A 12,913-nucleotide genomic window follows, 5' to 3' on the forward strand; every position below is an offset into this window, starting at 1 on the left:
TTCCATCGTAGTACTCTTGCACACTTTTATCCCTTGCTTGAGCTGTTCGAACTCTGAAGCCTTAGCTTCCCTATCCTCTTCTGGGATAAGTTAGCCATCGAAGGCCCCTTCAAATTCTTCCCAAGTAGGCGGACCATCATCTTCATCTCTTTCATTTTCCCACATCTCAAACCAAGCGCCGGCCACATCTCTAAGCTGGTAAGCAGCTAGCTCCACAGCTTCATCATCAAATGCTTTCATCACTCGGAGGGCTTTCTTGACACCCTCCAGCCACAACATCGGATCTTCATCAACTATAGAACCATGGAACACTGGAGGACTCAACTTCAAAAATCCATTCACTCTTGAGTACTCAGAATTGTTCTGTCTATTTGATTGAGGTGGAATCTCATCTCTCCTCTCGTTCTGGTTGGCCATAAAGGCTTTAAACATCTCCATAGCACTATTGACAGCATTAAACATCTGACCCACCTCGGGAGATATAGTTGCCTGAGCCGGAGCTGCTGTTGGGGGCGGTACTGGATCATCATGCTCCACCCCTTCTTCTTGTTCAACCCGGGATACTTGGACTCCCTTTGTGGATTTTCCCCTCCTTTTTTGAGCCGAAGACTTCTTAGTTCTACCTTGAGCCACAATAGTAGCGATAGTTTCTTGAGCAGCATCCTGAGTGTCGGTGTCAGAGTTGCGAGTACGAGCCATTTCTGCGAGTTTTGGAGAAACGAATAAATTAGATAATTTCTTAGAGGTAGACTCTACTGCACGATCTAAAGTATGAAAAAAAGAGACTTTTCCTAAATGCTTGTAGCCTCCTGTTTATAAGTATGGCGCGCTTCATACACATAAACAAAACTCTACTAACACGGCTTCATAGACCCCTAGGACTCCATAAACCTGAGGCTCTGATACCAAGTTTGTCACGACCCATTTTCTGAACAAGCCGGGACCGGCACTCGATCACTAAACATGACCGAGCGAACCATCTCTGCTTATCAAATCTATTATAACTCCAAACTTTATATGCAGTAAGGCAATACTCTAACCAATACTTTTGATTAATTTAAATATTTAAATAAATCAACTCCAAAACATTATTCATACTAACCAATAAAATACTGCTAAGTTATTATCCAAAACATCTGAATCTTAACCCAACGACTATATCTATGAAGCCTCTACTGATAAACTGACGCACTGCTCAGGACATAAGATTTCCTGGCCAGTTCTCTAAGTAACAAAGAAATAACTAAATAAAGATGACTCTAAGGAACACTCCACGAACAAAAGTGGAGCTCACCAATAGCACTGGAAGAGAAGGAAGTCCTAACTCGTAGCCTGCTTGCCTGCAAATTCGGTCCCTACGTTGTACCGCAGACCAACCTAGGTTCCCAAAAGAGAACATCAGTACCATCCATTGTACCCAGTGAGTCTCAATAACAGGGGCCGAAATTTTAGTAACATATACATTACGAGCAAAGGTTCTAAATGCATGTAAAACATAAAGCTTATAAGAATAATTCTAAATAACTGCATAATAGTAGTTTATGAATATTCTAAAAGAAATTCTTTTCTTTTTCTTTCTTATAAAAAAATACTTCACTTTATACTTTGGGAGTTCCAACTATCCTGACTTAATTCTGTCTCAGTCACCGTGTGACCGGCACGGGTTCGATCCCAACATGATCGAATAGGCCCAATCCACGAGGTGCCACTCGCTTCATGGTTCTCAGCGCTCATGTATCATACCTTAGCATGGCTAAGTAAATTCTCAGCAACGAGACCCTCGGCTCGTGTGCTCCCTAGTTTGGCACAAGTAGTTTCAGGAAGTCAACGCCTTGGTCAGGGCCCTCGGCCTGGACGATGACCCCTTCTCAGAATGAAGGATACTCCCAAAAATCTTTTCTTTCTAAAACTTCTTCTTGTGACTTTTCAAGTCTAAATCTTTTCTTCATAGAACATCATGTACATGCTCATATTGGTGTCCTTAAATGTAAAGCATGGCATAAGAATGAAATAAACATATAAAAATATTTCTAAAGATTCTTTCTTCTTCATAAATTTTCAACATGAAAATAGCATATAACAATAACACAAAAATCTGAAAATTTAAGCACATATATCATAATAGATCATCTAAACTTTTGTTAAAACAATTCTAAGCCTATCATCAGGTACTCACTCGCTCTAATTAAATAAATATAAACTCTTTTAAACAAGTCATCAAATACCTTGTATGCTTGCATTTGTGAGTTAAACCACTTTAGTAAAGGGTTATATCAACTCAGCTCAAAACTTCTCGAGCCAATACGTAGGCCCAAGTCCAATTGACACCAGTCAAACAATCGATTCTACAACAACCAGTGCACTTTAATCAATTTTTAAAGTACTACACCTAAATATGAAATTTATTGTTGATATAGAGGAAGAAGAGAATTAACTATTCCATTCTTACCTATTACCACTATAGGATAATGGACAATAGGGAAATTTACTTACCTGAGTTCAAGAATTTGTGGTCTGTATAAAACCCTAGAATTTTCTTTTCGCTCTGTGTGCCTTGCGATTGCTGCGTAAAAAGAACAACCTTCTGTTTTTGTTTTTAAAGTTGCGTTCTGTTTCTCTTTGTTATAAGACATTGCTTAAGTCTTGCATTTCACAGCCCTTTATGGGCTAGGGCACGTGCTCCCCTTTTTTTTTTTAACTTAACTAATAATTAATGATACCCACCTTTAATAATTAATAATATTAAAATTATTAATATTCCCCTAATTGTTCCAATTATTTATAAATAGTGAAGTAACTCAAAATCAATAACAAGAGTTTAAATCCGTACTAGCAGTATAATATAAGGAAAAAAAATTAATTCTATATTTAGTGAGTGTTGAAACTTTTATAGATTTGAGGAGTGTTACATTTATCTCCTTCACATACATCTCACATGCTTGAGTTAACATATCTGTGCTTTAATAGGATGGACCTGGTCCATGTTTGAGTTCCTTTGTCAGTCTTCAAAACTCACCTTTACTTGGGCCAACAAATTTCCCTTTTTGATGATGACAAACTTTGTGCTTTTCATTCGCTTAGGCCCTGTCAGAACTCAGCTCAATCATCAATGCAAAGTTAGAAATTTTTCACTTATCATCAAGGACTAGGTTCATTAGGTTATAAACATCACTCTTCAGAATACAAAGCACAATATCTTTTCCCCTTTTTGGCATCATCGAAAAGTTGCATAAACAAAGTGTGATTTCCAGATTTTAAAAATTACTCATGGCTACTGGGGCAACTGCAAATGCATTCATGGATTAATCATCAGTAATCAACTACACATATTCAGACTATCAAAGAAAAATAAACAGTCAACAAGAGAAAAAACAACAAACTTCATTGATAGAGAATATGATTCTGCCACAATCCACAAAAAGAAACAAAAATAGTTAAAACATGAGCAAAACAAGAAAAAAATCTCTAATTTAGGTCACTGAAAGGTCTGGACAAGGTTCAGGAGATGAAGGCTAAGGCAATTAAGGCTTGGAAGAACTAAAGGGTTGGGCTTTGGCTTGGAGAAGGTACAACATGTCTTGAAGAATGCCATCATTCTTCTCCTTTTTCTTTGTGAGCTCAGTTCTGAGAGATCTATCTCAGATTCAACCTCTGCCAAACGAGTCTTCAGCTTTGCTATCTCAACATCCTTTGCCCCACTCTCCTGCAATAGAGCTCTGACCTTGCTATTGATAGGTGTCTTTTTAGATGAACTAGGTTCATTGGGAATGGCATTGACCTCATAATCACAAGCAATCAGAGTATTGATTCCAAAATGGTCTTTGCTTGTGGCCATCTCCTACTTCTTCAGTGGCACCTTACAACGAGCAAGAACAGTAGTGAGAATGAAACCATAAGGTGTGGCATGGGCCTTGGAGCCATTGATGACCCTATCAAGTAGCTTGATCATAAATCCAGGCCAGTTGATCTGCCGCCCACTTTCATGACACTCCATCAAAACCAAGTCCATGTAGTTGGCAATGTGCATTCTTTCCTGCCTAGGCAGCAAACACTTATTGACAAATTCAAACAGGTCTTTGTGACATAGCTTCATTTCACTCTTATACACAACCTTGGCCTCATTCACTTCTGTACTATCATAGAACTTCCTAGTAATGGCAAGGGCAGTAGGAAGGGAGTCCAGACTTGGTCATCTTTGCCTTGTGTAGTCATCATATCCTTCAGAAGGAATGTCAAGGATTTCACCCAGCCTTTTAGCATCAAAAGACACTTGAACCCCCAACCTTGCCTTGTTCCTTGTAACATTTCGATCTTCATCAAGTTTATTTCTGAAGACCCATTTAGTGCCAATTACTAATCTGTCCTTAGGTCTTGTAACCAGATGCCAAACTTGACTCAGTTCAAACTAATTGAGTTCATCTTGCATTGCAATTACCCAGTCTGCATCCTGCAAATCCTTAGCAACATTTTTAGGTTCAATAAGAGATAGGAAAGCATCAAAAGCACACAAATTCTTTAATTGAGATCTAGTTTTGATTCTAGAAGTTGGGTCAATAATTATGTTCTCAATGGGATGAGAACTTTGATACTTGTAAGGTTTCACAACCAATTGGTTTCTGCTTGATGTTTCTCCTATGTTTTGTTGCGGAGGACAGGCTCATGGACAGGTTCCATCTGGGAGTTAGATTGAGTTATTCTTTGTTCAGTTCCCCCTGGATGGAAGGACCTGTTCCATCACCTGTTCCTTCTTCTGGTGCAGCTTCAGCTTGGGCTGTGACTTTATTTAAACCTTTTACTAGCCCAATAGCTTCATCTTCATGTTCCTGTCTCTCAGAAAGAATGTTAGTTTCATCAAAAACTACATGTACACTTTCTTCTACACACATAGTTCTTTTGTTGTACACTTTATAAGCTTTGCTATGTGAAGAATATCCCAAGAATACTCCCTCATCACTTCTGGGATCAAACTTACCTAGGGAGTCCTTTCCATTGTTGTGCCAAAGCACTTGCATCCAAATGCCCGAAGATGGGATATATTTGGTTTTCTCCCTTTAAGTAACTCATAGGGAGTCTTCTCTACAAGAGGTCTAGTCATGCACCTATTAATGATGTAACATGCAGTGTTTACAGCTTCTGCCCAGAAGCTATGGGGCAGTTTACTAGAAAGAAGCATAGTCCTAGCCATATCTTCAAGAGTCCTATTCTTTCTTTCAACTACTCCATTTTGTTGTAGAGTCCTAGGGGCAGAAAAATTATGATCTATGCCATGCTCATCACAAAAATCAGCAAACTTAGCATTTTAAAATTCAGTTCCATGATCAGACCTAATTGATGCAAGTTGATTACCTAGTTGTTTCTGAGTTTTTCCAACAAAGGAAGTAAACATGTTAAATGCTTCATCCTTAGATGTTAAAAAGAATGTCCAAGTAAACCTAGAGTAGCCATCAACAAGCACCATCACATATTTTTTACCACCTCTGCTTAATATTCTCATTGGACCACAGAGATCCATATGAACCAGTTCCATCGACCTGGTCGTGCTTACCACTTTCTTGCATTTAAAAGAGGATCTTACCTACTTCCCCCTTGCACAAGCCTCACCAACTTTGTCTTCCTTGAACTTGATGTTTGGCAACCCTATCACCAAGTCCTTGGAGACTAATTTGTTGAGTTGATTTAGACTTGCATGACCAAGTCTTTTGTGCCAAAGGAGGGGATCATTGTCCAACACACTTAAGCAAGTGAGTTCATTTTCTGAAAGAGTGGACAAATCCACAATGTAAATATTGTTCACTCTTTTTCCCTGCAAAACAATCTTATCAGTGGTAAGATTTATCACAAAACATTTGGTAGAGGTGAATACTACCAAGTTACCTCTGTCACACAATTGTGATACACTGATTAGGCTATATTTCAAGCCATCTATCAAGTAGACATTCTCAATGGAGTGTGAGTCTGTCTTACCTACCTTTCCAACCCCAACCTCACCTTTCTTACCATTTCCAAAGGAGAGGTTCTAAGTGAAAGGAACTGTTTCTTACTTCCAGTCATATGCTTTGAGCATCCACTATCCATTGTACCATATTTGGCTGCTCCCTCACTTGGACCTGCAAAGGAAATCAGGGGTTAGTACCCAAACTAGTTTGGGTCCCGTTTCTATAGGCAAATGGTGAATTAATCTTTTAGCCATCCTGTAGCCTATTTTTCCTTAGACAAAGTTTTGTTCTTTTGACTGGCCTTTTCTTTTGCAGTGCACTCACTTTTGTAGTGACCAGTCTTACCACAGTGTGTACAGATTTTGTTCTCAGGAAGTGTGATGTACTTGCTTTTGGGATCCCACTTAGGTGCAGGGGTCCCATAGTTCTTGTAGCCATGATAGAGCATCAGAGGACTTATTCCATTTACAGGTTCTGTCTAGTTCATGCTTAACCTTGCTTAGATCTTCTTTTAGGACTCTTATCTGCTCGTCCTTTTGTACAACTCATCCTTTAGCATTCTTCTTCATGGTAGCCAGGGGACCATCGGTAACAATGTCCTAGAGTTCATAGTCCTCTCCGATGATGTGATCTCTCATCCTGTTTTTCCACCAGGAGTAGTACTGGCCATTAAAGAGTGGAGGCCTAGCAATGGATTGTCCTTCCCAGTTTCCAGGTGGTGCACTCATCTTGATTTGTTCCTAAGGTGTTAGCCTCTTCAAGGATAACCCGCTCTGATACCAATTGATGTTTTATACTTCAATACCACACAAGAGGGAGGGTGGTTTGTGTGGGACCAATTTTTCGCTTAAGTTGTTTATGGAAGGACCTGGTTCTTCTACGTGTTCCTTAACCTACTATTGAAGAAATAATATGTGCGGAAAGTAAAGAACACAAGTATTTTACGTGGAAAACACCTAGCTCTATAGGTGAAAAAATCACGACCTACTTTCCAGTAGGATTTTCCCAAACTCTCCACTAAAATCATTGAGCCAAAAACTGCATTTACAAAAACTCTTTTGTAAACCTAGGACTAACTCTAATCCCGTTGTAGCACACAACCTCAACTGTTGCGACAACTTCAAGTTAACTCTAACTTGAAAACTCTGAGTACCTAATACAATTGCTTCTAGATAAAGCTGAAAGGTACAATATGAAAACACCTACTACAATTGAACTAGAATAAAAGACAGACACTTGGAACTGGTTCTTCTATCTGGTTCAAGTAGCTTCAGGTTTGCACACTTGAATCACACACAAATTGCTTGCAAAATTGCCTTGCTATTTTGCTCTCAGTTCACGTTTAACTTCTGTTTATGTGCGTTACCTGTAAAAGAGAACAACACTGATATTTATAGAGTTAGTAAATAGAGATTGACTAGAATTCTGATGCTACTCTTCCTTGGTGGAAGAGTTCTAGTTGATCTCAACCTCTAACTCCTTCCCTTTCTTAACCGTGTTCTCTTTGAGTAAGGAGTCTTTCTCCTTATCCAATATGCAACTTTTTCGATCAGGATCATGAGATATCACTTCTGTTAAGTTAGGTTTATCTCCTTCACGTGCATCTCACATGCTTGAGTTGACCATATCTGTGTTTTACTAGGATGGACCTGGTCCATGTCTGAGTTCCTTTGTCAATCTTCAACACTCACCTTTACTTGGGCCAACAAATTCCCTCTTTTTGATGATGACAAACTTTGTGCTTTTCATTCACTTAGGCCCTGTCAGAACTTAACTCAATCATCAATGCAAAGTTAGAAATTTTTTACTTATCATCAAGGACCAAGTTCATTAGGTTATAAACATCACTATTCAGAATACAAAGCACAATATCTTTTCACGATCGTTAAAACCACATTACAAGTTTAATTGTTATCCAATCTTAAGGGTAAACGCTGAATTAAGTCCACAATCGCCAGGTAAAATAAAACAACTCTAAGGGTGTGTTTGGTATAACGGAAAATGTTTTCCAAAAAAATATTTTCTTGAAAAACAAGTAGTAATCTTATTCATTTTCCGGTGTTTGATACGCAAATTAAGGAAAATGACTTCTCAAGAGTATTCATAAATAATTTGGTTATAATAAACATGAAGCCATAAACTTTCAAACCAACAGCCTTCCAAACCCACATTTTTTATAAACTAACGAGCCGGTAAACTTTCGAAAACCGCGAAATTTCTAACCCGTAAACTTCCAAACACATAAACCTCCGAACTCATAACTTTGGAACTTCTAAAATTTTGAACCTTTAAACCGATAAATAAAAAAACTAAAACTAAAAAATATATTAAAAAATATTTTTTTTGGGGGGGGGGGGGAGGGGGGACGCAGTTGGGGGTGGGTGGTGCAGAAAAACGAAAAATAGAAATTTGAAATTGCAATAAAAAAAGGTAAAAAATAATATTTTTATGCGGGAGGGGTGGGGTGGGGTGGGGTGGAGGGGTAGTAGGGTGGGTGGTAACGGACAAAATTGAAATTTGAAATAAAAAAAAAACCTTTTTTTGAGAGAGGGGGTAGGGTGGGTTGGTGAGGGTAGGGAAGGTTGAGAAGGAGTTTTAAAAAATGTTTTCGCTTCTCTTAATAAGGAAAACATTTTCCTCCAATTGGAGGAAATTGAGTTCACAGGGAAAATGTTTTTCAAAAGATATCATTAGTATATAAGTTGAAGCTCGTCAATATAGTGGTCGTTAATCAAGATGATCAATAAGCAAGTTTAGCGCGTCCTGGCTGTCTCAAAGTGATTGCCGAAAGAAGATTAATCTATAATGTAAAGCATAAGAATCACTGCCACCTTGTTGTTTCAATTTCTTGTGGTGGCGTAGAGTTGGAGGCATATTTATTGATTTCAGCAAAGAGGAAGGATATTCTCCAATAGTGATCAACCAATTTCTTGTTCTAGCTACAGAACCTAGGTGTAAAAGTCAATTAATTAATCGCATAACTGTATATAAATGTATAGCAAGTTAGAGACACAAACCAATCTCATCAAACAAGAGAAAAAATCAACATGGCCTCTGACAATCTTTTAGTGCTCAATGCTCTTGACACAGCACGTACCCAATGGTACCATGTCACTGCCGTTATCATTGCTGGAATGGGATTTTTCACTGATGCTTACGATCTCTTCTGCATCTCCACTGTCTCTAAACTCTTAGGCCGCCTCTATTACTATGATCCTGCCACGAAAGCCCCGGGCAAATTGCCTCACATGGCTAACAATTGGGTGATTGGAGTTGCTTTAGTTGGTACTCTATCTGGCCAACTCGTATTCGGCTGGTTAGGAGACAAACTTGGTAGGAAAAAAGTCTATGGACTCACTTTAATTCTCATGGTCGTTTGTGCACTTTGTTCCGGCTTGTCCTTTGGCTATAGTGCAAAATCTGTAATAGGGACGCTCTGTTTCTTCAGATTCTGGCTTGGATTTGGAATTGGAGGAGATTATCCTCTTTCTGCTACAATCATGTCTGAATATGCTAACAAGTCAACTCGTGGGGCGTTTATTGCTGCGGTGTTTGCTATGCAAGGAGTTGGGATCATCTTCGCGGGGCTCGTTTCAATGATTATCTCCAATGTGTTTTTAATCAAGTACGGAGGTACACCATTTGATCAGGATGAAATTTTGTCCACGGAGCCTGAGGCCGATTATGTTTGGCGGATCGTGTTGATGGTCGGGGCTCTTCCAGCACTTGTTACCTATTATTGGAGAATGAAGATGCCTGAAACAGGGCGTTACACTGCTATTATTGAGGGAAATGCTAAACAAGCAGCGATTAACATGGGGAAGGTTCTTGATATAGAAATCCAAGAAGAAGGTGACAAATTGGCCCAATTCAAGGCAGCTAATGAATATCCTTTGCTCTCCAGTGAGTTCTTCCAGCGCCACGGGCTTCACTTAATAGGTACAATGACAACTTGGTTCTTGTTGGACATAGCTTTCTATAGCCAAAACCTCACTCAAAAGGACATATTTCCAGTCATGGGACTCACTAGCAAAGCCCAAAACATTTCAGCTTTGAGGGAGATGTTTGAGACATCGCGTGCCATGTTCGTGATTGCCTTGCTTGGTACTTTCCCTGGTTACTGGTTCACAGTGTTCTTCATCGAAAAAATTGGCAGGTTTAGGATACAATTGATGGGGTTCTTCATGATGACAGTTTTCATGGCGATCATTGGAGTCAAATATGATTACCTAAAGACTAAGGAGCACAAATGGACATTCGCAACTCTTTATGGCTTAACTTTCTTCTTTGCCAACTTTGGACCCAATTCGACAACATTTGTGCTCCCCGCGGAGCTCTTTCCGACAAGAGTGAGATCCACTTGCCACGCACTGAGCGCCGCATCTGGAAAGGCCGGGGCGATGATCAGTGCATTTGGGATACAACAATACACGCAAGATGGAAATGTTCATAAAATCAAGAAAGCCATGATGCTGTTGGCTGTCACAAATATGCTTGGATTCGCTTTCACTTTCTTGGTGACTGAGACAAAAGGCAGGTCACTGGAAGAAATTTCAGGGGAGGATGGCAGGCAGAATGAGACACAGATGAAGACTAGTAAGCCTGTTTCTGGCCACCAGGATGATGGATGGGAATGATGTATAGAAAAAATGAATCAATAAATGGGCGAAGAACCGATTACTTGGTTTGGTTGGTCACGCCCCGTTTTGCTTGGTAGCTTTTCAATCACTTTTATGTATAATAAGAGCTTTAACATGATAAATCACCTATTACCGCAAGTAAAATTACACTGCTAGCGTAAGTTGTTTTTACACTGTCAATATATATATATAATTAGTTAAACTCAGCTTTAGTAAGCTGGCCATTGGCAAGTAATTGGCCAGGAGCTTTTGCATTTTCTTTCTCCTTTCCGACCCTTCCCCAGGGGTTTTGTTTCCTTATTTCTATGATAAATGATAAATGTGCTAGTTATATATTCAATCTTTTTGTTAAGAAATGGATGCTTTTTATAGTATCTTCTCACTTTGCATAAAAAAACCAAATGTGTCTCACTACTATAGGTTTTATTTCATGCACTTTGTAATGGAAAGGAATTAGTATACCATTTACCAATAACTTCTCCAGAACCATAAATCCTTCTGTTAGATTAATCCATTAAAAAGTTGGAATTCTTAGAACCTCAAAATTAACTTAAATAGGAGTAGAACACGACTACAACTATAGGATATTGTAATGAACCTCGTAGATTGGACTGGTGAAACCCAATTCAGATACCTTCTTAAAACCCTTTTGGTGATGATCATATTACAAAAGTCCAAACATTAAAGATTTTGTCCACTTTATCAGCGCCTTATTTTTTTTCTCCTCATCCACTTCCCTCCTAACCCGCACCGAGTGTTTGTGCCCAATCAATAAATAATCGGAACGTCTCAATTTATTTAGCTATAATTTTTAATATTTAACCATAGTTACTTATATGTATTTTGTACTTGATCTTAAATGATAACTCAACTATCCCAAATTATCTCCTAAAGTCACTTTTCTTTCGTTTGTAACAACAAAGTCACTGAACTATGTCTATTGCATTAAAAAAAATAAGAAGAATATAAATGTTTATAATTAAGAGCGTAAAATAGGTATTTGACAATCCAAAATTTGAAAAATCTAGTTGAGTGACCTTCTGAGTGCAATAGGCATAGTTTAGTGATTTTGTTGTTATAAACGAAAGAAAGGTGACTTTAGGAGATAATTTGGGATAGCTGAGTGACCATTTGAGTAATTGACTCGATAAAAGATGAGAAACTTTTATAACCACATAAATACTCTTGCCTCTTTTTGACTTGTTTAGGACCACAAATTTCAAAAGTCTTCATTTTTTTTCTTAAACTCCGTGCCCAGTCAAACAGATTCACATAAATTGGAACGGAGGGAGTAGTTAATAAAACCTTGCCATATTCCGTTGTGATCCTAAGTTAATGTCAATCGATCACCGAGGAATCACAAGAAGGTATAGAAAACCCAGAAACCAATTGGGAAAAACTCTAGCCTTTCAGCTACCTGTAGGCATTATCATTTATGTCAAAAAAAAAAAAAAAAAAAATTCCACAGATTATACAACAAAACAAAAATGCAGTTTAATAGGAATTATCGTAAAGAAAAAAGAAGGAAACAAAAATAGAAGACACAGACTACTTCTCGTTCCTAGTACTTTCGTTTCATATACTCAATAAAAACATAAAGAAAATTCTACATTTAAAGTAGGTATATTTGTAATTTAATTTTGCTTACTCCTTAGTAGCAAGTAAGTCCTATGCTTACTGCAAAACTTGTCTCCCACAGACCACAGTATGCCTTCGATCGAGTTTTTAGCATAATACCTTACACTAACTTTCCATTTGCATCATTGGAAAAGTAACCCGCAACGAAAACAAAATGTTAAAACAAGAACTGCGGGAAACAAAAGAAGGACAAATTGACGGCAACCCTAAAGCTTTCTAACTTAGTTACTACGACTTTACTCCCTTTTAATTTTTTACTTATTAGAACTAGGGCTCCTAATATATCTTAATTTTCCATGATTAACTTAACTAAATTGGATGTGAACGCCCCCTTCTAACCTTATTTCTTCTATAATTATGTAATTTTTATTTTATCCTTCCTAAAATGAACTCGTTACGATTTTGCAAAAAACAAAAAAAAAAAAATGAATAGATGAAGTGGTGTATTGTAAATAAAAGAATAATTGAGGAGCAAATTAGGTATGCAAATACAAAGAATTCAATTATATTCTTTCCTGTTATTGTTAACTAGTACGGTGCGCGGATCGTATTAATATAAAAAAGAGGAGAGAGAATATCTATCTATCTATACTATATAAAAAGCACGAAGGCCCTTAGTGAAATATCGTTCGCCTTTTTTACCCTTTAAAAATAGATTTTACATTGGACAAAGTCGTAATTTAAGTTATTTTCCTAATA

The 12,913-nt window shown here is 38.0% G+C and overlaps 1 protein-coding gene across 1 annotated transcript; it reads left to right on the forward strand.

The window, feature by feature from the left end:
- The first annotated feature begins 8,952 nt into the window (after positions 1-8,952).
- On the forward strand, positions 8,953-10,573 carry LOC109244433 (inorganic phosphate transporter 1-11-like). The gene has a single exon (XM_019411521.1). It carries the CDS (start codon positions 8,984-8,986, stop codon positions 10,571-10,573), a length of 1,590 nt encoding a protein of 529 aa, XP_019267066.1. The 5' UTR covers positions 8,953-8,983.
- Positions 10,574-12,913: the final 2,340 nt, after the last annotated feature.

Source organism: Nicotiana attenuata, unplaced genomic scaffold (assembly GCF_001879085.1).
Source record: "Nicotiana attenuata strain UT unplaced genomic scaffold, NIATTr2, whole genome shotgun sequence".
In the NCBI taxonomy this organism is placed as follows: domain Eukaryota; kingdom Viridiplantae; phylum Streptophyta; class Magnoliopsida; order Solanales; family Solanaceae; genus Nicotiana; species Nicotiana attenuata.

Excerpts from the sequence above, each read along its gene's own strand:
- LOC109244433 (XM_019411521.1), top strand. The coding sequence starts at position 8,984 with ATGGCCTCTGACAATCTTTTAGTGCTCAATGCTCTTGACACAGCACGT.